The 26,107-nt window shown below is 46.9% G+C and overlaps 1 protein-coding gene across 8 annotated transcripts in view; it reads right to left on the reverse strand.

The window, feature by feature from the left end:
- LOC146202823 (uncharacterized) overlaps positions 1-26,107 on the reverse strand; it is a 208,286-nt gene that overhangs the window by 4,853 nt on the left and 177,326 nt on the right. For 5 of the 8 annotated variants that reach the window (XM_084588353.1, XM_084588355.1, XM_084588354.1 and 2 more), the window contains one exon: positions 25,330-25,446. The exons of 2 other annotated variants lie outside the window; for them this stretch is intronic. In XM_084588353.1, the coding sequence (XP_084444479.1) occupies positions 25,330-25,446 (117 nt within the window). Of the gene's footprint in view, positions 1-103; positions 167-25,329; positions 25,447-26,107 lie in introns of all 8 variants that reach the window. One more of the 8 variants, XM_084588358.1, reaches the window with a different exon arrangement.

The raw sequence follows: 26,107 nt of genomic DNA on the forward strand, positions 1-26,107 counted from the left end.
GAGGGAAGAGCGTTAACCGATGCGACAAGCATGAAACGCTGTGCCAGTGAACGCCGTCAGAAATATACAATGGCTACGGCGCAAAAAATGGCGTCATGCTTACCTGGCCTTTCTGGTGCAAGTTGGTGCAATTTCGGCCAATTTAATGCTTTTGGTGCAGCTGTCCCTGCGATGGCAATAATACCAATATAGTAAATCCATTAATGGGCTGTCAGCATGGCCTCAGCCAATGTCAATGAAAGTCTACGTCGTCAGATGCGCACTTATTCGGACAGGTTCCAGACGAAGGGGCGTTCTCCTCAAGCCTGACTTACATGGTGCAATGTTTCCTGCTCTGCCCCCCCCCCCCCCACCCATGTGCATGTGCCGGAGATGCGTGCTCATTAAGCAAAGAGCTTTGATATATGGTGCTGGGAATGGCGTGTACCACAGCTAGTGCAAAAAAGAAGGGGGTCAACACCAAAGACAAATTGCGCTCCATGGGTTTGATTGGTGCATACAACGTCACCTTGTATGTGCCATTTTTCTTCAGAGATAACAGCTTCTCCAGCTGAACTAAAATATAGTCTGAGCTATCACAGCAGGCACTTCTGCCAACCTGAAGTACTTTTCGAACTGAAACAGGTTTGAACCACCACAAACCTTCCCCATCAATAGTTGTTCTTATGCTGAGACACGCTTGTCCAGCTAAACACTTGCATGCCAAACTGACCCATGCTAATCACTGCTGTGTCAACTGTCCATTTTGTTTGTAGTTTGTCTGATGCACTACAGCCTAGAAACATGGGCAAGCCCAACTTTCGACGCTATGATACAATTTTATTTTGCTACAGACATGCTTGCCCAGCCATGTACTTGTATGCCTAATTAGCCAGCTAAATAAAAACTGACTAGTCAACATCGCATAGCCACTTACCTAAACAGAGCACTATAACCATAAAGCTACCACGGCAGGTGGCTGAGTGTCATAACTTATACCTGTCACACTAGAAAATTTAATGGCATTCGATGCATCAAAGGCCATTCGTTTCTTTCAGTGCTACACAGTAACATATGTCATTCGCGATCAGTAAAAAAAAAAAAAATAAATAAATAAAAATGAAGTTAAGAAAAATCAGTGCAAATAAAAGGCATTTATATTCACTGTGTAGCATTTTAAAGTGGACAAACATTTATCTACAATAATTCAAACTCAAAACATTGCTGCAGCCCTTTACCATCAAAATCCAAGTACCAAGTCACCCACAAATCCAATAAATGTAAACAAACAATATGACTGCCACAGCAGAGCGCGTACAGACAAGCGTAAGGTCAGTGAATATGCGGTGGCACTGGCCACAGCAGTGCCTTTTGTGGTGTAGGTAAAAGCCCGGGCCGTCGGCATTGGATGTGCGGAGCTTGCTGTGTTTTCCGAGCATAATTCCCAATATTCCAGCATGCTGCGGTGCGATTGTCTGCGCCACGAGGCAGAAAAATATGACACCTGTCTTCAGAGTTTGTTTCTTGCGATCGGATAGAGATGAAAGTCAAGCACAGTGGCGCGGAGCGCAACAAGTAGACCCTAGCTTGGGCGACGGATCACTTTCTCAGTTAATGTGCATAGCACTGGACGTTTTCGCACCACTGGGAGCCTGGCTAACCAAAGCGCTTGACAAGCTGGAGATAGAATATAGACCCTAGCCGAAGAGGCATGCCCAGCAAGCAACCAAAGAAAGCATTCCACGAGCGCAGACAAGGGCACTGGACTGAAGAAAAAAATAAAAATAAAGAGGTAGCTAAAGCAATCGCCATAGAGCAGTGTCACTTTGAAAAGGACGGCCCAAAATATGTACCAGGCAATTGTGACATTAATTTCGGTCATAAGTTTCAATAGCATGTTCTGAAATCTTCAAACTCATTTTTCTCAGTTTGAACTTTTTGCATGAGCACAACCATTGGGAAAATTACCATTTCAAAACTCTTGCCAAAGGCTGCTTATGACATGGTTTCCGGAACAAAATTTTGTTGGGAACAAGATAAGGTACTTTTTCAAATTCTTATTTCTTAACAAAGTATCAAATATGTGACATATAATGAGAACCAAAAAATTAAATTCGCTTAAGTGCTCAGATGTCTACAAAAATGTCGTAAAGAACCTGCAATTAGCCTTATTCTACACAATGAACTACCCAGAAGTTATCCAAACACAAACGGTTAGTTCATTTTTTTGAAATCACTCATTATGACAGCTACTTTTTTCTACTTGTGCTAAAGTGACGGAACTTGAATATATTCTAATAAGAGGAAGATAAGCCATCCCTGAAAATTTTATAGAAATCTGCGTAACAGCTCAAAAGTTGACCCTTTAACCCCACATCCCCCCTTAATGCTGCTGTGCCGTGTGCTGGGTTGCCGTGCTGTGGTTCAATCATGTACACACAGGCTTTGCCAGTTTTAGAGAAGCTAGGTATACCTTCCTTCCTTGGGAATTGATTTTATTGAGTAATGCGCGTGACAGTCTGCCGAGTCTCCAGGATGTCTGCAAAAGAAATTGCTGAAGCCAAGTCTTACTGTCGCCACATGGCGAAGAAAGCTTGCACAGAGGAGCCTTTCCCGAGGCAACACGAGGGGCCTTCATATGCTGCAGGAGAATAAGTTACTTTTGAAGGTTGAGTTGTATTTTCCGATTCAGGAATTGATTTGTACAAAAATAATTGGACCAATAGTCTGCATGGCTAGTATCCGGTCCAATACAACACATATAGCATTTAGGCAAATATGCAAGTAACGTGCAAAAAAGTGAATAAATTGTAAAGGCAAAATGCGACAAACGACGCGAGGCAACAAAAAATCCTGTTTCCAGCTGAATAAAAAACAAGGCATTTGTACCACCCCAATGTAAATGTACAAACCAACATTTCAATAAAGCAGCACAGTACATTCAGACAAAATTTTGAAGTCGCATCCTAACTTGGTAGTTAAAAAAAAAACTTCGAAGACTAAAATTTTGGGCGCTTTAATTCTATTGGAAGCATATAAAGTCATGCCCCGTTAATATGGACGACCGGATTATAGACAGTTTTTCTGGGGACGAAACCTTTTCAATGTATTTATGCCTCGTTAATATGGAAACTCGCTGTCCGGACAATGGACAGGGGAAGAATGCACGCGCCCCACTTGGGCCCATGCATTTTTGTCTCGTTAATATGGACAGTGCTTGAAAAAAAAGCAGAGTAGTCCGAACGCAAGTTAAAGAAGGGCGCGCCGCCCGCGAACCTACGCGACAGCCGATACGGCGGGATGCCTGAACGAGTCCTGTGGGGTTGGAAACAACTAAAGCGGGCGTGTCGCCGCTCTAAGGGAGGAGGGAGGGGGGGATGGGAGCGTAAGAGCGGAGAGGAACGTACATAGCAAACCGAGGGTCAGCGTAAGAAAAACCCCGAAAGGGGGGAAACGGGAGATTTTTGGGTGCAGCGGAAGTGCCGCCGCAGTCGGGAAAACAGCAGCATGTGGTTGCAATAAATTCTGCTGAACAGAGAGGACGGTAAAAGCGTAAGAAAGAAATGACAGGAAGAAAGACAAGTGCCTACAGTGGCGGTGGGAACTGAAGTTTTCTTTCCCAAAGCGCAATGTGTGTTCCATGAAGCTGCTAACGCTTTTCGGTGAGTGTTAAGACACTCTCACAAAGTAGAACGACAAAAGAAAGGCGCCATACGAACACGCAGCCGGGACCGAACGTCCAGTCCTGGACGCGCTTCCCTCTCATGCTCCTGGTTTTCGTCCCTGTTGCGCTGCTGAACTGCCAAACTTTGCACACTAGGCGGTACGTATGTCGGCTTCGCTTTGGGTCAACGATGCGGCCTTGACAAGGTCTGAGCTCTTCGTAGTCGGCTAGCCGTCGTTCTAAACTGTACTTCAGCTTGCAGTGTTTGTTTTATGGGAACACATAAAAACGGCGCCAAGAAGATGGGATGTTCGATAGCCCTCTGTATAGTAGTAGCCTGTCAACTTGACTCCCTTGCTTTCTTACAGAAACAGTACAAGGCAAAAAAAAAAAAAAAAAAAAAAAAGAATCAGAAGAACTGAAAGGCAGAAAGGTTAACTAGGCAAAAAAGTGCACAGCATCAGAAGCCTGTAGCCCTCCCCTTGAGTCTGGCTGTTGGCATGGCGGGAGTTAAACTCAAAAGAACAGAGCTGAACGTAGGCGCGAAGAAATCTGTGAATAAGAGCGGCAAAAGCCATCTCAGTCAATCCAAGCTGCGAGGGACTAGTATCGACAGCTCAGCTGTTTCCTCGCCTCAGGAGAATCTCAAGCAGCTACTTAGCGGCTACTTAGCTCAGTGAAGAGGCCATTTAGGAAGTGGCGGTGAGTAGAGAATCAGACGCTGATTCATCGGCCAGTGAGGAGTTCGTGCTCGAAAGTTCGACCAACACAAAGCCCAACATCACGGGTGTCATGGTAAGCGAGTCGCTTCAGACTGCACTACAATTTTTCGAAGACAACAAACAATGACAAGGATAATGCACTCAAAATTTCCGGTGTTCTGGGAAATTTTGAGTCCAGTGCACACTGTTATGTACAAAAGCAGTCGTTAACTACAATTCTCTTTTCTCATTAAAATTCTTTTTATTCATGACTCGTTATTATGGATGACTCGCTTTATGGACAGTTTTGGTCGGAAACCAAAGTGTCCATATTAACGAGGCATGACTGTACCAGACTTTCGCATTAATGAATTTGATTAAGTTCTCGCCGTGCACATTGTTATAACTTGGAAGATTAATGTTACCATTAGAGGCATGTCTTGAGTTTCAAACAGGCAAAAAAAGCTCAACAGGAGGGGAGGGCTAGTAATATAGAAAATTTTAATATGCAAAGTTCTTCAAACAAACTTTTACTTGGACAATTTAGGAGAGAAAAAGTTATTCACCGGTATTATATAAGCAGTTGTGTGCACCCATGATTCACTGCAATAACTAATGTGACAGTGAATAAATGAAAAATACTAACTTCATAATACATTATGCGGGAAGTGTTGTCTAGCCTTAAAGGGACACTAAAGCCACCCAAATATCAATATCTAATAAACTGCATTTCGCGACATTGTTGATGCATATCCGGCAGCAAAAAATCGAATTACTGATGAGATATTGTGGTAAGTTGTTCAGGTTTTTTTTTTGCTCTCGCCAGTTGAATTCAAGCTGTTTTCTCCTACTATGTAGTAGGGCAGAATGACGCACACTATGACGCAAGAGAGACTCCGTGATTGCTGGTGAGCCGGCCTGGCCCACGGCATCGACCGGTTAGCATCCCTCAGGGGCCAACGTGACAACAGCGTACTCGAAATCAACCATCGGCTCACAATAAGCGAAGACCACAGTCAAAATAAATAAAACGATGAATTATCCGAGCACGCACGAAGTGCCTGAGCCGGAACATAACCAAAACTAAGTGGCGCCTCCAAGTATATTTTTGTGCTTGCCTTGAAACGTTTACGTTGTCTTTTCATGTCGTTTACATATGCTAAAAGCATGTTATCATATTCCAGACAAAACCTAGCACTGCATTCAAACGGGCAATGTAATTCACATTTGTCAGCCTCCAGGATCCCTAGCGTGTCACGTGATTTGTAGTTGTGAGTTTCGGCTGTGGCAGAGATACCTGTATTTCTGTTCTTCCTTTTTACTACCTTATAAAAGCTTTGTTTTCAGTAAGAGTGAATTTTTTGTAATCAGGAATTGGCATTCTATCGATGAAAGCTCACTTCATTTTTCTCTTTAGCGTCCCTTTAAGGCTGTAGCAGCCATACGTAGCTTTGCCACAAACACTGCGACTGCTCCTTCCCCAATTTAAATTATGAAAAATAACAACGATTTTGAATGATGCCATGGATTCAATCAATCACGTTGTTGTTTAAAAAGACAGTAATTTGATTACTGTCGAAATTTCTTCGTGTCAAAAGCAACATAGACATACTTATGAATATGGGACGGTGTAATCTGCAAAATGAGAATCTGGGAAAATGCAACTTAACGTGGAAGGCCGTTTATATAAATTGAAAATAATATAGGCCCCAAAACAGACCCTTGGGGGACACCCATTTTATATTCCTATATGTTGATCCTATTATCAAATACCACTTTGTTGTCAAGTAGATAACTAGAAAAAAAGATCAAGGTGCCATTAACAACCCCATACGCAGCTAACCATGGCTGACCAACGCCGACTTTTATGGCTTGGCAGTGACGTCAGTCCAGGTTGAGAATGTGCTGGAGGTGTTGCCCGCTGAACAGCTTGCACCGACACGTGTGCAGACTCTGTGGCAGCAAAGTGGCGACGCTTCAGTCCTAGGTCACTTCATTGTTGTCACAGCGTTCCATACAAAAGACAGGAGGTTAGCCGCTGCCTAGTGCCATGGCTGCCTGGATTGCTCCAAAATGATGAACATGGTCGACTAACGCTGACTTTTTATAGCTTGGCGGTGACTTCAGTCCAGGTTGAGAGTTGTTCTGGGGGTTCTACCGGGTGAACAGTTTGCGCCGACACCTGTGCAGTCCTCTGTGGTAGCTAAGTGGCGATGCTTCAGTTCCAAGTCACTTCATCATTGCCAAAGCGCTGCATATAATGGACAAGGGGCAAGGCGGGGCAGGGTTAGTCGTTTAGTCTCACTGCTGCCTGGATTGCTCCAAAATGACGACCATGGTCGATCAACGCAGACTTTCATAGCTTGACGATGGCGTCAGTCAAAGTTTGCTGCATTTTCCAAAGTTTGTTTAAGTTCAGTCGTAATTTTAATATTATCTTTTCTTCGTCACTTTCAAGCAACCTCATTGCTTGTGCGGGATGTTACCTCATGTTTCATCACTGAAATTTTGTAAGGATGTTCTTAGTAATTGCAAAATACAGCTTTGATTTTTTTTTTATTGCAATTTGTTGTGAATCACATATAAATTTGCAAAACCACTCTAGATCCCGCAATTCATTACATCAATACATTTTACACATTCAAAAATGTTTTAGATAGAACACTTTATTCTCATTGTGTACAGTGAATCACAATGAAGAAAATAACACATTGCTCACTGCTTTTCAATCTTTATATAGACGTCAAATAGACGTACAAAAATGCCCTTATATTTCCAATGCATGGCTTGCAAAAACTCAACCAAATTAACACCATATTTGAAAACAGCTTCTGAACATTGACCAAATGTGAAATTTTAGGCCACCTGGCTCCAATAACAAATGTTCCGCTTCTGGACCATGTTCCCTTAATTTAATCAGCAACTTTTACAGTCACCTACTGGAGAATAAAGCTGATCCAGCAATCTGCATGGTAATTGCCTCTGGTGAATAGGCTGATATATTTCAGAACTAGTCTCCACGCCATTTCTTAACACAAGACTCGTACGCTTCGAAATATTCGCACGCTCAAGTTGGTTTCGAAGGCAGCGTCGCTTGGAACAGTGTAGGCACGCCGCGTTTTTGCCTACATCCCTGTCACTGCCGATCGCTGCACCACCTTTGTTAACCACGGCCAGTCTCGAGGGAGAGCGCGCTTCTCTTCTCTTACGACCTCTCCAATGGGGGTCTGTTTCCACCGCCCGCCGCGCCTCGGTGGGGTCGCCACCGCCCCACTGCTGCTCCTCTGCTACAGCCATTCACGTGCAAGAGAAACATGCGCTCGCTTTTAGCTTCACTCGCGTCTGTTGCAACTGGCAGGTCCTGATACTTCGCCTCTAATGGTTTATACAAAGGCTGTAATCAGCATCAAACATTTATCAAGTACGTGGAATAAAATGCAATCAACAATCCGCTCACTCGCGCGCGCCTTCGTCAATGCGGCCGTGCACGGCCTAATGAAGCCTCGGGTACACTTTCAACATTTTTGCCCCCAAGTTTTGTACAAAAATAAATTTACCAAGCTATGCAATGTGCCTTCAAATGTTATGAACAGGTGTAGCGCGACCTGACATGAGTGCATGGTGAATTGTTCGGTGGACATTGTCAACCACTACCATTCTCATTTAGATCAGAAGAGGCACCGGCAAAAATTCATAGCACGTCTCAGATTCAGAGTAAAGAACAAAAATTTACTCATATAGTAAACATTTCACTTGTCTAATGGAGTGAGCTGCTCTAGCTTCGTTCAGAACATATCAGTCGGTTGAAAGACCGAAGATATATATGTAGTCTCGCGACTACTTTTAATCAAGAAAATGGGCATAAACAGTTAAGCAGAATCGAAAAGAGCAGCAAACAATAAAAAAATTGTCCTTCAAAGTTACACATTGCACTACATATTCATCAAAATGCGGCCCGAGTCTAAAAAATTCAGTCTCAAAATCTACCTGCAGGGCTTGTGCATATAAGGAGTCGATTTGATTTGTGGGGTTTAACGTCCCAAAGTGACCCAGGCTATGAGAGACGCCGTAGTGGAGGACTCCGGAAATTCCGACCACCTGGGGTTCTTTAACTTTTTGTTCGCCTCCAATGAAAAGCTGCCGCCGAGGCCGGGATTCAATCCCGCATCCTTGGGAGCAGTAGTCGAGCGCCGTAACCACTGCGCTACCCCGGCGGGGTTGCATATAAAAAGTTGGCCTCTCGATATTCTCTGTCACTTTCCTGATATAATTAACTGAGAAGAATTCCGAGAAATTTTTCAAATATCAAAGAGGCGGACCTAATAACATAGCTGTTGTCAATTCCTTTCGGGCCACTCGGTGTTGAATTCTCAAATGCTGACTGAATCAGGATCTTAAGTACTTCGAGAACATTTGTGTGTAGTAGGTGCACGGCAGCTTTTTCGAAAAACAAAAAAAGCTTGTCCAATATGGCAACAAGCTCTGGTTTCGGATAATGCAATCCACTAGAATATTGTCCTCGTAAAAGAGCGTACTACATGGGGCTGCTTATTTCGCTAGTTCAAGAAGAATAGCGTAAGCGTACGTCACACCCGAAGTTGATTAACTAAACGATTTATCCAGCGGCGTAAGGTAAACCGGAATATGTGACAGTGGGAAATGGGATGGTAGGAGATGCCATCACTTCCTTTAGTGCCTTGATGTTGCTCTCAGATGAAATGTCCGTCTTGACAATGTAGTCATGTGCCGCTAGCTGTAACGGCCCTCGCATCTAGCATTTGTCGTTCCCTTCCGCACATTAACCTTTTTTTCCCGAAGAGAGCCTCAATGGGTCGCTATATAGAGCTTGAAATGAGTCTTCAGTGAGTGTCCTTCTTTAACGCTTTAAAGTTTCTTGCGTACTTTCGATATAGCAGGTGAACTCATTTGTAAGTCATTGCATCGAGTATCACCTTCATCATTTGTTGGCCTCTTTTTACCACTTCAAGCACAAGTGGTGTCATGAATATCAAACCATTTTTTATTGTTTTCATAATAAGCTTAATATCATGTAAAAATTTCATTAAAGCAATGTTTATTTGCAAAATTAAAATAACCACACATTGGCTAATATATGAATTGTAATAACATTGAAAACTCAACAATACAATGTTTACTTTGACTGTTATACTGTTACTTTATATCATGCAAGCATTTTGCAATTTACATTACATTTTTATTAAATTATTTTCATCTTCGGTGCTATATGGATGATTTCGCATCTAGCGCTGAAAGACGGTTTTGCTGTTGCGGACGAGTTGCTGTCATGTTAGCCTTGAAGCAGCTTCGATGTGATCACTGCTCATTTTTTTTTTGTTCCTATTCTCGTACAGGCGTAGCAAAAATTCGGATTAAAATGGGCAAAAGTAGCCATTATGACGCAATGTAAGTCATACTTGTCGAACGTTTGCTGAACGACAGTGTTTTTTATATCCGTTCACGTGTAGTATGTTGACGACATGCCACTGCAGCATCTACCTTCTGTATTCTTTCATTTCGAGGCTGCACTCACCACGAAACTCGCGAGCGATGGTGCGAAACCAGGCAAAAGCCACCTGCCGCCGCTGAAGCAGACTCGAAGCGAACAGTGAGGCGGAGAGTGTAACTCAAGGAAAAACGTTCCCATTGTTCCGGCGGCGATTGAGAAGGCCGTAAGAAAGAGCGCGCGCTCTCCCTCGAGACCAGCCGTGTGATAAACATGGTGTTTGTCTATACAGTGGCTAGTAGCACGGATACATAGTGCAGAGAAGCATGAAGACACGTAGTGCATGCAATGAACATTCGAAAGATTAAGCGCTCAGTTATAGTTTTAAATATTTCCAAGATGAATGCATGGGGAGAAGTGGCCATCACAAGGAACACAGAACATAAAATGACAGAGTAGCTGGCATGACTGGGCTGCTGCTATGACCAAGAGTAATGGCGTTCATGAGAGCCTGCAGTGCGAATAGTTTTACATCTAAAATAACATTTCTTACAATAAAACTTGGCAAAAACAAAAGTACTTTTTCGCATTGCTTGTTTTTGCCGAGTATCTGGTGTCAAACATACACACTGCGAATAAGCTCTAAACTCATTTGATGGCAAATGTCATTTGAACCTAATGAGAGTAAACATCCTTGTGTAGCAGGCGAATAATGACATTTGATGCTAGTTATTCAATTCAAATGACATTAAATATGCTATTGTAACAGAGGTATTACGCTTGCATTACCCATATATATCACCACCCTTTCCACCAAGTACACAACACATTCAGAGCGGGTGCCATGTTGTTGCCTGCTCTTCGCAGTGCTAGCAGCGATTGCACCCAGCCAGAGCGGGGCAACTAAACCCACTCCAAGACTGTGTGACCATTTATCAAATGCGCTGGTGCAGTTGACGCTATAAGCTGTGCGAACGCGTCCGTTACGAGACTCCACTACCAACACGCCTCATCGTTTTAGAGGCAAGGTGGCATTCACTGTTATAAATCAGTAATGCTTAGACACAATGAATGCAGTAAAGTATCATAGCTGCATAGTTTTCATCTCGGAAGCAGACCGGCATAAGCATGAATTTCCTCAAATAAATTTACTATGATGCAGTCTTTGGCAGGTTTTCAGGATTCGTTGGTTAACTTAGGATATTCGTATAATTACGAAGCTGCTCCTAACATCCCATCCTATGCAAGACTCACCAAGTCAAGCAAAAAAGCAGTTTTACAGTAAGAAAACACCGAGAACAGGACACCAAACTACCAAAGCTAGGAAATCTGAACTTGGCTTAGTACACACAAGTTTCTAGCATTGAAAACCTTCTATTGGTATCTTACATCCACTGAAAACAAATAACAAATGCATGTCCCTTGCAGCTGCTTCAATATGGAGCTCAGCAATGAACTTTGGTAGATGTAAACCAGATGCATACTTTATCGGACACCTTCACACGTGAATGAATGCACGTGGTAGGACCTGCAGAATTTTATAGCCAGCCACTTGGCTTCGATTATCCAACCTTGGGCTGCCCGCTGGCTGCCACAAAGTCAACTTCTGACGGGAAGTGGCACTGTGGACGCATGGACCACATTCACGGTAGACAGCGATATCGGGCCCGGTGGCAAGGTCGGGGGAGCCGCCTCGCTCTGCTCACTGCCAGTGTTATCAGTTATTGTTCACCAATACATTGTGTGCAGCAGCATGTCTCTGCAACGAGTGGAGACGCCGGGATTAATCTCCCGAGATGTGAAAGAAACAATATTAAGTCATCATAGGTGGCCGAAGACAGCAGAACAAATAGCTGCTTGCGCTTCTGGACGACGCAAGTGCGTTGACTTCGGTGGGTTGTGAAGCGTGTACATGCGAGCTTCGAGATGTCTTTAAATACACACTGTACTGTGATAGTCATCGCCATCGACATGCACCTGTGCGTTGTGCGACGAAGAAGAAGTACGCTGGGCTCGCCGTTGCAAGGTCCTGTCCTCACAGCTCTCCATCTGAGCGTCAATAAACGCCCTATTACAATTGGCGGAGGTGCCGGAAACGATCCCACCCAAACTGGAACTGCGAAGCCGTACACTACCCTCTACGACCGCCATGCAAGACACTTCGACGCAGCCGGCCGTTCCACCCACGATCATGTGTGCTGGCGTCGTGCGCCAGCGTGACCCTTGCCTGTTCAGCGGCACGGCCGATCAAGATGTCGACGACTGGCTGTCATCCTATGAAAGAGTAAGCACCTACAACAAGTGGGATGACTCATACAAGCTCAGTAACGTCATATTCTATCTGACGGACGTGGCGAACCTCTGGTTTCGCAACCATGAGGCTGACCTGTCATCTTGGTCGACATTTAAAAAGAATTTCGCGGAAGTGTTCGGCCGCCCGGCAGTGCGTAAGCTTCGTGCCGAACAACGTTTACACGATCGTGTTCAGCGCGCTGATGAGACCTTTACCAGCTACATAGAAGACGTCGTTGATCTCTGCAAACGAGTCGACCCGGCCATGCCGGAAGCAAACAAAATCCGCTACATCCTCGAGGGCATTTCTGAGGACGCCTTCCAGATGCTGGTAGCGAAAGATCCCACCAGCGTTAGTGAACTCATGAAGCTTTGCCAGAGCTACGACGAGCTCCGCAAGCGGCGCGCTTCTAGGCGCCGCTCCAGTGTGTGCGACGAAGGCGTATCCGCATTAGCCCTGGGTGGTTCGCCAACTTCTGAAGGGAGCCCGCTGAATCAAAAGATCAAAGATTTTATTCGTGAAGAGGTCGCACGTCAAATCTCACTCCTTCCCCATTTTCAAGACTCGGGCCGCCTCGTTCCTGAACTGGCTCCATCTTTGGCCCCTGCTATACGCCGTGTCGTGCAAGAACACGTCGCTGATGCCTTGCCGTCCAACCCCGTGGTGCCGCCTGTGACGGCACCTCTCACGTATGCCCAAGTAACGGCTAGGCCACCACCTTCGCCCACGTCTGGCTCCTATGTGCAGGTCCCTGCCTACCGTTCACCGCCGCATGCTGAGCCTTCGTTTCAAGCCCCACCCTCAAGGTTCCGCCCACATCCTATGAAACCTTGGCGTACTACGGACAACCTTCCGATTTGCTATGCCTGCGGTCGGCCGGGCCATGTTGCGCGCCTTTGTCGCCAGCGCCTCCAACCTTCACAGCCTGACATTCGATTTTACCCGTACGATACCGACTCACGCTCGCAAATGATTCCGCCCGGTTCTCAATTTGTCCCACAAGATCGCCAAACCTATACCACTCGTCGATCACATTCTCCTCGGCGCCGATCGCTTTCTCCAATGCTGCGACGTTCTACCAGCACCGTTGAGGGAAACTAACAGTCGCAGTTCCGGGGGCAAGAACTGCGCTTGTTTCGAATTCCTCAAGTCCTCCATGCCGCCCCGCTAATGTTATCAAAGTTTCTGTAGAAGGCGCCACAGTTCTCGCTCTCGTCGATACCGGTGCAGCCGTCTCCGTCATCAGTGAAGCGCTCTGCCGTCGAATTCGCAAAGTGACCACTCCGATTTCCGACTTTTCGCTCCGCACCGCCTCATCACAGCACATTCACCCCTCCGCATCTTGCACAGCCCGTGTGCTCATTCAAGACGTCTTGTACCCCATCGAGTTTATTGTTCTGCCGAACTGCTCGCATGATATCATCCTCGGATACGATTTTCTATCGGCTCATCAAGCCGTTATTGACTGTGCTCGTGCACAAATTGCCTTCGCCCCCCTCTGTGATACCCCTCCCCGCACTGCAAAACTTCTCGTCGCCCATGACACCGACATTCCTCCGTTCTCTGCTGCCCTCGTACCACTGTCTTGTGAGTGGGTAACTCCTTTGACTGCGATTTTTACACCTTCTGAAGCCACCTCCCGTCATCCCTGCCTCCTTTTTCCGTTCGCTGTTCTCGAAATTCAAGACGGCAAGAGTGCACTTTACGCCTCGAACCCATTTTCTTGCCCAGCAGTCCTGCTCCGTGGCGAATGCATTGGACGTCTTGAAGAGCTTGATCCCAGTCATATCACCACTCTTGCTGACTCAACCCCCTCCTTCGACGTTAGTCTGTGCTCTTGCGATGTTGCGACCGCTTCGACGCCCTCCGACGTTTTCCAACATGCTATTGATGCTGATCTTCCACTTGCGCAACGTGATCAACTTGTCGCCCTCTTGCAGAACTTCGCTTCTTCATTCGACTTTCCTCAAACTGACTTGGGCCGCACGTCTGTCGTAGAGCACACCATCGACACCGGTAAAACTGCACCTTTGCGCCAGCGCCCCTATCGCGTGTCGGCTTCGGAGCGCCAAGTAATTGCTGATCATATGGACGACATGCTCCGTCGGGGTGTCATTCGGCCATCCCACAGTCCCTGGGCGTCTCCAGTTGTGTTGGTACCTAAGAAAGATGGCTCCTTCCGGTTTTGTGTCGACTACCGCCGGCTCAACAAGATCACGCGCAAGGACGTCTATCCTCTGCCACGCATCGATGACGCACTAGACTGCTTGCAGGGCGCCGAGTTTTTCTCCTCGTTGGATTTACGATCTGGCTACTGGCAGGTGCCAATGGCTGACGCTGACCGCTCTAAAACTGCCTTCATCACACCAGATGGATTATATGAATTCAACGTCATGCCCTTTGGGCTTTGCAACGCCCCGGCCACATTTGAACGCCTCATGGACACTGTGCTTCGTGGATTCAAGTGGCGAACCTGTCTTTGCTATCTCGATGATTTCGTAGTCTTTTCTACCGATTTTCAATCCCTCCTGCTCAGACTGAAGGACGTTCTCACTTGTCTCGCTACCGCCGGCCTCCAACTGAATCTGAAGAAGTGCCGCTTTGCTGCTCGCCGACTAACAATTCTAGGTCATGTCGTTTCTAAGGATGGCATTCTTCCCGATCCCACCAAACTTCGTGCAGTTGCCGAATTCCCACGCCCAAAATCACTGAAGCAGCTACGAAGTTTCATTGGCCTATGCTCCTACTTTCGCCGCTTCATCTTAAATTTCGCCTCTATTATTGCTCCTCTCATCCAGCTCCTCTCCGGTAGCTCCGACCTCTCCGCATGGACACCTGCTTGTGATGACGCCTTCAACACTTTACGCCGTCTTTTGGTTTCGCCTCCCATCCTCCGCCACTTCGACCCGAATGCGCCAACTGAGATTCACACTGACGCTAGCGGTATTGGGATAGGCGCCGTTCTCACCCAACGCAAACCTGGTATCCGAGACTATGTGGTGGCGTACGCAAGCCGCACCTTGACCAAGGCAGAGTCCAATTATTCTGTTACGGAAAGAGAATGCTTGGCCATTATTTGGGCCATCGGCAAATTTCGTCCGTATGTCTATGGCCGACCATTTTATGTGGTCACTGATCATCACGCTCTGTGCTGGCTGGCGTCCCTCAAGGACCCGTCCGGCCGCCTTGCTCGCTGGGCTCTTCGCCTCCAAGAGTATGACATTCGTGTCATATATCGCTCAGGCCTCAAGCATACTGACGCGGACGCTCTTTCGCGCTCACCGCTGCCTCCCTCTTCGTTGCCTGATGAGATCTGCGCCTACGATTTGTCTTCGCTTGCCACTATTGACATGGCCACGGAACAGCGGCGCGACCCGTGGATATCTACACTTCTGGACTTTCTTTCAAGTCACTCTCCAGGTCGTCTGTCTCGGGCGCTTGCCCGCCAAGCTCACCATTTTTCAATTCGTGACGGGCTGCTCTATCGCCGCAATTATCTTCACGACGGAAGGAAGTGGCTTTTAGTCATCCCCCGTCATCTCCGCGCCGAAATTTGTGCTGCTTTCCATACTGATCCCCAGTGCGCCCACGGCGGAGTGTTGAAAACCTACACGCGCTTGCGTCTACGCTTCTTCTGGCGTGGAATGTACCGCTTTGTCCGCCATTTTGTCCGCTCCTGCCAGTCTTGCCAACGCCGAAAAACTCCTCTCAAGTCCTCTGCTTCGTTGCAGCCGTTGCCCTGTCCTGCCCGTCCGTTTGATCGTGTCGGCATAGATCTATACGGTCCCCTTCCTACAACTTCAGCTGGCAACCGCTGGATTATCGTGGCAGTGGATCATCTAACCCGCTACACTGAGACATCATCATTGCCCTCTGCTTCCGCACGCGACGTGGCTGCCTTTATTCTGAAAAACCTGGTTCTTCGCCATGGTGCCCCTCGCGAACTGCTCAGTGACCGCGGACGCGTTTTCTTATCAGACGCTCTTGAGGCTCTCCTGAAAGAATGCCGCATCATACACCGCACCGCTACCTCGTACCACCCTCAGACGAATGGACTGACAGAACGTTTTAACCGCACTCTCGGTGACATGCTGGCTATGTACGTGAACACCGACCATTCCAATTGGGACCAAGTTCTACCGTTTGTTACTTACGCATATAACACCGCGACACAGGCCACTACTGGATTCTCTCCATTCTTTCTCCTTTACGGGCGCGAGCCACCCTGTACTATGGACACACTTTTTCCCTACCGCCCTGACGTTTCCGAATCTTCCCCGCTATCCGATGCCGTCACGTACGCAGAAGAATGCCGTCAGCTCGCCCGCTCTCTCACAACAGAAAATCAGTGGCAACAAAAATACCTCCGTGATACCGGCGAAGCTTCGCCATATCTCCCGGACACACTGGTGTGGCTCTGGGTGCCCTCCACAACCCCTGGCCTTTCAAAGAAGTTTCTTGCTCGCTACCACGGGCCATATAGGGTCCTCCAGCAAACATCTGCAGTCAACTACGTAGTTGAGCCCGTCACGCCCTCTGCGGACTTGCGTCGCCGTGGTCGTGAAACAGTTCACGTGAACCGATTGAAGCCATTCTATGACCCCGCTGTGCTTTCCGCGCCATAAGTCGCCAGGATGGCTCCTTTTTTTACCCGGGGGGAAAATGTACTGTGATAGTCATCGCCATCGACATGCACCTGTGCGTTGTGCGACGAAGAAGAAGTACGCTGGGCTCGCCGTTGCAAGGTCCTGTCCTCACAGCTCTCCATCTGAGCGTCAATAAACGCCCTATTACAACACATACACTTCACTATCTGATGAATCTCACTCGCATCACTCATTAAACAGCCTATATGTGCAGTATGATAGCAGAATTGTGGCTCATGTGACCAAAGTGTCGAAAACTGGATATGCATTCCGTTCCGGATCAAACCAGTTCAAAGGCCGAGCCAATTCAAGGGTTCAGGAAAAAAAATAATTTTTTACTCTTTTTTTTTTTTTCAATGCCGAGCTTTTTTTCTTTCTGTTCAAGCATATAATAAATGCTAATAATTCATATAGTAGTCAGTCTGTTGTTTTTGCCATCATATGTGACGGGCTCCACTGGATTGTACAGTCCTCAGCAAAATGTTTCAATCAGTGATCGACGATTAGAGCAGGATGGGGGAAAATTAGTCATTATTTTTGTTGGCACATAAACTAAAGCTGTTACGTTCCGAAGGAAAGTTAAAGAAATGTTTCCTGCTGCACTTTTGAGGTGCACAAAATTTACCATCTTGTTTTAAAGCGAAACCTGTACTACATGTACAACAAGGTTTCGTTCAGCTCCCACTAAAAGACTGAAGATCAAGGTGAAATCAAGCACACACCCCCAAGACTATATGTCTATATCGTATGTGCGACTATATAGCACAGCACGCGGAAGCCATTGCATTTTGCGTTTCTATGGAGGTGAAACTGAAAGGCACTCATGTGTTGTGGCCCAAAAGGCACAGACAGAAGTCCCCTCCGCCATGTACTGGGGTTGGAGTCATTATCGCACTTGCCGCACTAACACGTGACCACTACGCAATGTGACCCAGTTTTGTTGCGCGTCATAGTTGCCTGCATAGACAGCGCTCTAAACCTTCTTCTAGAACCCCTTTAGGTAGACTGGTATGTTTAGTCTCATAACTTACAAGTATGACAAGCAGCGATTGGTGCTATGCATGTGGCAATATATTTTCCTTTGCTCTTTTAATTTTTTTGCAAGGGGTGATTTTTTAATATTGTTGCAATGTTCGCAGTGTCAAGTGGCACTTTAGAAATAAGTGAGTAGAGTGCTTTACAAGCAGCAATACAAAAATAATGAAGTTGCCAGCAAAAGTGGGCAGGAACCGTACTGCAAACCGGTTCGGATAGCTCATCCGAATTGTTCCGGTTCAGGTTCAGTTCCAAGCTGGCAACAAAATTTGGGTTCGGTTTGGCTCTGGGCTAAAATTCGGGTTTGGTTCCAGTGTTCAGTTCGGTTCTGGTTCGACACCATGGCAGTGACACTCGCAGGGGTTAGGTTATCTGTTAAAGCAGATGTTTGGTGTAGTGAGACACCATGAACTCAGACGTTTTGCTGTGCGTGGCAGCGTCATGTCTGGGGAAAAAGGGATCCTGTGTGGTTAAGCCGACGCCCAAGTGCAAAGGGAACCCATCATCAGGTTTGGCTGAGAGACTGCAGTGCGCGCTTCTGTTCTAGCAGTGGAATTCCTAAGCGCATAGCGGGCCTTGACTGACCGCACAACACGGGGCGCACATGCTTTTTCTGCATGCTGCTTACAGATGCCCAGCAGCAGCAATGCTGCCTAACAAGCCAAGGCCATAAATTTAAGTGGCTGCACTGGCTATGAAAGCACGGAAACAGCCAGCCGGAATTGCAACACATTAACAGATTACTTGGCCGTGATTTACAAGGCAGCCATGTGCCGAGTAAGAAGTCTGTGGTCGCCAAAGCAGACTGATCGAAATTTAGAGATCACTGAAACTGGGATCTTTTATATAATGCCTAATCAGTTCGGTTTAGTCATGTGCAGGGCTTTAATAATGCCGAATAAAGCCGTCCTCTGCGCATTCCCTTCACTTCCAGCAAGCTGCAAACACTGAAACAGTGAGGACGGATTCGTAAACAAGTACAGTTACTGTTCAAGATCGGTCACACTCATATCCTTGCACAGCAGTATTTGAAGAGAGAATCAGTCCTGCTGCCAGCCATGGCTAGTCTCTATGTTGGCAATCGGATACACTTATAGACACTCGATTTGTCACCTATCTGGCCCCACGTTGGGCGCTAAGAATATGGGGGTTATTTTTGAAATAACACACCACGGGGGGGCTAGACGCATAAGTCGCTTTCTAGCCCCAGTGTGCCAGCACTAGCAGAGCTGTGGCCCCCAAACCCGTGGTGCGAGAAGTCACTGCAGTGGGTTTGGGCCAGAGGGAACAAACAGAGAGTTGCATACTCTAACAGGCTTTATTCTGCCTTAGCACATGTCAAAACCCAGCATTCAAATACGACCGCTGTAGCGAGCGAATGTCCCGCTGCATACAGGGGCGAAATGAAACCCACCAAAATAGGGAAGCACATGCGAAAAGGAGAGAGGAACATTCTGCTCACCACGCATGGCTTCGCGCTCACGGCCCGCAGCAGTCAGTGCATACAATGACCGGGTGATTTGGTGACGGCGGCAGTCTTCCCGGCAAAAAGCCTGAACCGCACACATGCGCTATCAACCGCGAGGCACGAGGAGCGGCCCAAATGCGGCAAGCGACTTCCCGGGTTATCTTCCGCGACATCAGCGCCGAAACGAAAAAAAAAAAAAAAAAAAAAAGTTAGCCAAGTCTGCAATGAACGCATGTCGCATCTCGAGGCATCGTGAGCGACGACGTAACGTTTAACACGTACCACGAAACCATTCAGAGGGCACGACGAGAGATCGTAAATCCGGCGATCGCAAAAATGGCGAAAGGCGAACAGAACGCACGAAGTACAAACACAGCCAACAACGACAACAAGCAAAGAGCCGGAGCAGACGATGCGGGGAGGTAGCCAGCGGAGACCATTCTTGCGGAGTGCACGCTTGGCCCAATCGCATCCTTGAATTCGAGCGCGGGAAACTCGAAAGCCGCCACGAGGCTCCCAATCGGAAGCAAGCTACTCCTCGACCGCGCCGCCGTCGCCGAGGGTGGCAGAAGAAAGCGCAAGAATTCAAAAACAAAACAAGACCAAGATGGTGGCGCTCAGTTCGGCAAGAGAGGAATGGCGCGCGCGCGAAGTTTGCGAATTTTCGACACTTGCTCGCTTTCGAGTATTTCTACGGAGAGTTGGGCATTGATAATTACAGAAATGGTAGTTTATAAGACATACTACCGGAATATATGATCTTCCAAAAATCTACCGTTTCGCAATTTTTCGGTTTTCAAAGGCCGCGTCCCCCCTTAAGTTCACTGGCGTTCTATTATCTGTTTAAAGAAAAGGAAAGGCGCTGCATCTGTCACTCGCGGAAGGCAAGAAGTGCCGCCCGGTGGCGTTGGCACGCACTCGTTCCCACTTGGTTCTCATAGCTGACGGCAGATGGGTGACGTCACATCCTTGATGTCTCCCTAACTGAGTAACTTAACTATTTTAGTCTTTGGTACTTTCTAATTGCGCGCCAATCGCAGCATCTGTCACTCGCGGAATTATGAAGAGCGTTATGAAGAGGAAGTTTTCCCATGCAATAAAGAGGGGAAAAAAAGCATTTCACGGCCCGGGGCGTGGCATAGCAGTAAAGCGCTCGGCTGGGGATCGAAGGGATGGAGGTTTCATTCCCGAATGGAGACTAATTTTATTTTAATGAGGAGGAGTCGCACACCTCTTAAGCGTTGCTAGGCAACACCGGTAGAGCTTGGCGAAGGGACTGCGCAGATGGCCTTGGCTGTGACGTCACTCGGTCGCGGCATACGGCACACAAGAAGCTTGGCTCCGACCCTCGTAGTGAAGCTTTTCACTTCAAAATGTAGTTACTACAGTACAACCTCGTTAATTCGAAGTCATCGGGACCGCGAGAAATCTTCGAATTAAGCGGGTTTTCGAATTAACCGAACACACCAGGAAATAAGACTTATGCAAAAAAATTCGTTGCAGGAACGTGTTACCTTTATTCGGCATATTTTGAATTACTACTGAAAGTAATCAGAGATGCTGGTTTGCCGCGTCCGGTAGTTTGCGGCTCCTAAGGTCATGCTCTCGAGTTGGTCAAATAGACGAAACATCTCTGAACTTCCACCGCAGCACTCAACAAAACTGCGGATAACGTTCAGCGATCCGATAACTTCACCAAGAGCAGGTGCTCGGGGAGGCTCGTCGGTGTCGTCGTCGCTATCGTCGCTGTCATCGCGCACGTTCGTACCAGCAGTGATCTCACTCTCCAAGTCAGAGTAGCCAGTCTGCTCTTCGCTCTCAATGTTGATATACTCGGCGAAGCCGACTGCGTTGGACTCATCCTCGGTCTTCGAACAAGCGGCCAACTCTGTCTTCGAACAAGCGCTCTTGCCTGCTTCCTGGACCAAGCAGAACTTCTGCTGCAGCGTTGAAGTCTTGTACTTTGGCATTTCTGCACTGCTACGGTCACAAAGCTAGCACTTCTGCACAGTCCCGCCAAAAAAAACGGCACAGTAGCCGACCCCTAACCACAGCGCACAACACAAAGAAATGGCGCAGGCGAGACCGGCGCGGCAGTGGTGGTGGCGTACTTGCAGCGTCGGAGGCACGGGGGAAGAGTGGGCGAAGCACACCAAGAGATGGAGTGGGGGCGAGGTCACGTGATAAAAACCGGTATGCCCACCGTGTTGCAGTGAAGCACGTCTTCTCCTCTGCAGGCGCGTGTTTCAGCGGTGCGCGAGGCGCACTGTGGACAGATTTTTGTGCAGAGTGCTCTGGCTGGGGCGCTTCGCCTATAAATCATCACCATTACTATGTGGCTTTGCCTCGCGGCTCCGTAGGGCCGTCGTTTCGCCGGGTTTGCGGCGAAACATGGATCAGGCATTGCCGCATAGCAGTCCAAATTTTCGAATTAACCGGGCTGGCGCAGGCCTCCTGTTCGAATCATCCGGCCAAATTTACATTGGAAAATACGGGACTGCAGAAAACCTTCGAATTATCCGGGATTTCGAATTATCGAGGTTTTACTGTATAAGGAGGAAAAAATGCAGTCTATGGAAAATGAATTGGGACTTCAGTTTCACTTTATTATATGTATCAGTTCTTACTATACCCAACTTTACTATAGCGAGATTCTACAGCATTTTGCTATTCCGAATTGCTAATCCGAACTAGCACTTGAGCTGCCCACGAAGTCAAATAAAACGTCCGATGAAGCACCGCATAGTGGCACATTTTGCTATTCTGAATTGCTACTCCGAACTAGCACCTGAGCTGCCCACGAAGTCAAATAAAACATCCCATGAAGCACCGCATAGTGGCACATACTAGTCACTTCCAAATCACACCTCCGCTGTCTGGTAGCTGCCCGAGCACAGCCCAGCACTGCCAGAAAAAAATCGGCCCAGAAAGTATGGCAGCCAGCGGGCAGCAAGAGAAAAAGGAACACATTCTGGCAGCAACCGCAAGTTATCGGAGCGTCCAGAGAAAAAAATAGCTGGCTCTGGCTCAGGCGACCCGCAGGCAGCCAGACGTGAATAATAAAAGAAGGCCACCAACACTCAAGGTTGTTGGCTCTGAGCCGACTCCCCCCCCAATGAGCATCTGCTCATTATGAAGCATAAGAAGTGCAGGGAAATAAAAACATCAGAACAGTAAAAATGAAGCAGCTGGACAATCACTGCATGCTGAAATTACACTCATCAGCAAAGTAGCTCAAATGTGCTGGTGAGTAACAGTATTTCTTTATAAACTGATAAAATAAAAATTTACATTAAAATCACTCTAGTTTTTCATTGATGACAGCCAGTTCCTTCTATATTTCTCGTGCACTTGCCCCATTGAAAAGCAAATAAAAACAATGTCGCCTCTATATCACTGTGCCGAGTCATGCTGATAGTCCGTGGGCAAGCTCAAGCAGTTTTCACCAATTGCCCGAGCGTGCGCAAACGCTGCAGGGTCCGTATTCCGAGCGAGTCGTTTTTTCAGTGTCATTTCTTTCAGACCGAGAACAATCTAATTAATGGGAACATCGGAACTGGAAATGGTAGCCACTTTTGGCTCCCGCGTATATCAGATTACTCAACGTCACGGAGATGACACTTCTGAAAAACGACGGTAACTCTGAATATGGACCTAGTAACCCTCTTAAGATGCATAGCAGCCTTTTTTTTTTTTTGTACGAATGGTGGAGTGCCAATATTCCTATGCTGCACAAAGTTAACGAATGGTGATATGCAACTGCCGTAATTTCATGCCTCTGCAGCCATTTCAGCAAACACAGGTCAAGTATGGATGGGGACATCCAAGTCTCGGACAGAAGGAACAATCTCGCATATAAATGTGCTCATTTGCAATGAAGACTGGCTTCAGCTGCAGCCTTCCTTTATCACAAATGTACATGAGCGGGCGGGGAGGGGGGGGGGGGGGGGGGGGGGAATCGGTACAGCTTTAGTTGGTGATGTCAGTCAGTGAAAGCCGACTGCCATCAGCAACTGACATTTCTGAAGAGGCAGGGCAGTTTTGGCATTCCTCAAAGGACTGCTTAGTTGCACATCTCAGTCGAGCATTTCCTCAGCCTATGCTTGATCCTTTGTTCCTTGGAGGCCTGCACCCCCTGTTCGCTTAGGTGCGAACGAAAGGCCAGTAAGCGAAAACGACTAATCGCGAGCAGCCCACACAGCTACCACTAAACGGCAAGGGCTCTTCTGAAGTAGACAATGTATGTTTCGCATCCGACTCTCTGTTATCCCGCCAGCATGGTGCTAGCGCCATGAAAGCATAACTGGCATCTGGAGATAGGACTGATGTCATGTCAACATGACCAGACCCCATGCTCAACAGCAATTCTGCTGAGAATCATGTCACACCCTCACGTTACATTACTAGTCATTTGCCCAACTTTCCCAATTTTTTTTTTTTGCAGTATCCCTGATAATTCGCCCCCAATTTTTCAGGTGCACTGAATTTCTGATAACTGGTCCCAGAGACCACTTGGATGTCATCGCATCTCAACCTTGGGAAGAGATATATCATCCCGCATTGCAGCATGTTCAACACTACCATCATCCACCTGCATGCACCTGTCGTGAATTCCCTTCGATTGAGATGAAGTGCTGCAAAGCTGATAACACTTGATCATGTCTCGCAGCAATTTTCACTATAGGGCATGTCACACATTGCTCCCAGACTGACTTTCCAAAAATTCACGATAGAAAATGGGCTGAAAGATGAAATTTGTGCACAAAGCAAAATGAATGAAGGTTAAGCGGAACTCTTGGCGCACTAGCCAATATTAAAAAAAAACAAAAAACATCTTGTCCAGATGACGCTTCCTCGTCAAAACGTGTTGGTTAGAGCACTGAGGCTTCCCCTCTAACATTATTCAACTTGCTTTGTGTTTCTCCAAAAACTCCAGATCTACCCAGTCCAAATGTTGGCCGCAGCACTTGCACAGGCTTTTCTCACAAGCAGTGTTCAGGAACAGCTATACTATACTCTGGCAGAAGTGGCATGTGCAGACGCAGAGATATGTGTGAGACTTATAATGCGAAATGACATTTATGGCGAAGCTGAATGCAATCTATAATAATTTGACTCATCTCAGGCCCAGTAGGCTGACCAGTCTGAATCACGATAATAAAAGGATTTCAAAGCTATGCAAACATTGGGATGATGCTCGTTTCCTATCCAAGAGGGGACCTAGGTGCCAAAACTTCACCTGAACAAATCCTCATGAATACGAGATAAAATTAAGCCATGCCAGAGTGACATTTACTTGCACTAGTCCACTGTCCACTGCAAACCTAAGGACGCAAGGAATGAATGCCACATGACAATCCCATTAATAACGAGTGCAATTCACTAAAACAACACTTTGAAACAACAGTGAGAACGGAGGTGGTGCCTGCTTGGATCAACGGCACTTGGCACTGATTTTGATTTGATGCCGTTTCTTTTCTTTTCTTTTTTTTTGCTATGGCACAAGTTTGGCGTTGGTTAAAACAGCTGGCAAAAAGGTGGTATCACTGCACTAATCTAAATCACTACTGCTTGTGGCAGTTTTCTAACGCCGTGCATTTCAAAACCCCCTGCAATTAGTGCTGTTTGGTGCTGCTTAGAAGTGCTTCTGGCTGGCTTGCTATTGTGGCAATGTGGAACTTGCTGAGCCAGTTCAAAGCCAAGCAAATCACCATGAACAAAAACAGTTCTGCCAAACTTCAACTTTGTCTTCACTAGTTCAAATTTCTTGCAATTTTCAGTTGTGTACCAGTGCGATCATTTTTAAAAATTTATCTGCAAGAGCAGTCCTAAAGTCAAAGTAGGGAGCCTGCAACACTGATAAAGGCAGCAGCGCAAAGGAAGACTGATCTGTAGTTCTCGGCACACTGACAATTGGGGATAACGCAGTATGGCTGGCGTCGTGTCATCAACATCACGCCACCCGGGTGATGTTGGTAGTCAGCAGAGTCGAATATCGACCCTTGCAGCTTTTATTGATGGTGCATATAGCAACAAATTCGATAAGCAACAACTGACAGAAAAACCGCTAATTTCTCACCAGCAGCTGTGAATGAGTGAGAGGTGCGGACAGGAATCCGATGCCGCCAAACACACTGGTACGCGGAGGCGGACAACTTTGGCCGTGCACTGCATGGCAGACTTCGAGAGGAGATGCCTGTGATTAGAGATGAGGTGTCATGAAAAATTAGGACGCTATTTTACCTCTTGTGGCTTCAAAAAAAAAAAAAAAAAGGAACTGACTTTTTCATTTCTCATGGAACCACTGCCATATCTAAAAACTTTACATATTTGAAAGCAGCTACAATTGGACAAGGATGTAACAAGAAAGCAGGTGCAATTGACAATTCTTTCTGCAGGATGATGTCTAAGTATGACTAAAGCAATGATGGAGGCTAATGTTTTATTTAAAATTAACCTCATTTTTGTTCTCCAGTGCCATGATGTAAGCATTAACACAATCAGCAGTGCCTCTAGGCCATCAAAGAAGATTGACAACTCCAGCTTCAGTTCCTGCATACAATAGACCCTTAGTGATATGAAACTCATATCGTCCGAAATCTCATATCAATGAAACAAACAATCTGTAAGCAGAAGCATGAGAAGGGCGTTCACATAGACTTGTTTACATCTGACGGGATTTATTTACGGCCACGCGCCGCTGCAGACTGCTGCCTGAGTATACAGCGAGCCATCACATGCTGCTCCTGATGTGAACAGCTACCACAGAGCCAACTACGTGATGGCCATGCGTCCCCGCATACTGCTCCCGGTGTGTGGCAAAACTGGAGATCGCGAAAACGAGGTTTGCGGGCAGC

The sequence above is a fragment of the Amblyomma maculatum genome, chromosome 1 (genome assembly GCF_055883805.1).
Source record: "Amblyomma maculatum isolate TAMU_Amacu chromosome 1, ASM5588380v1, whole genome shotgun sequence".
NCBI lineage: Eukaryota > Metazoa > Arthropoda > Arachnida > Ixodida > Ixodidae > Amblyomma > Amblyomma maculatum.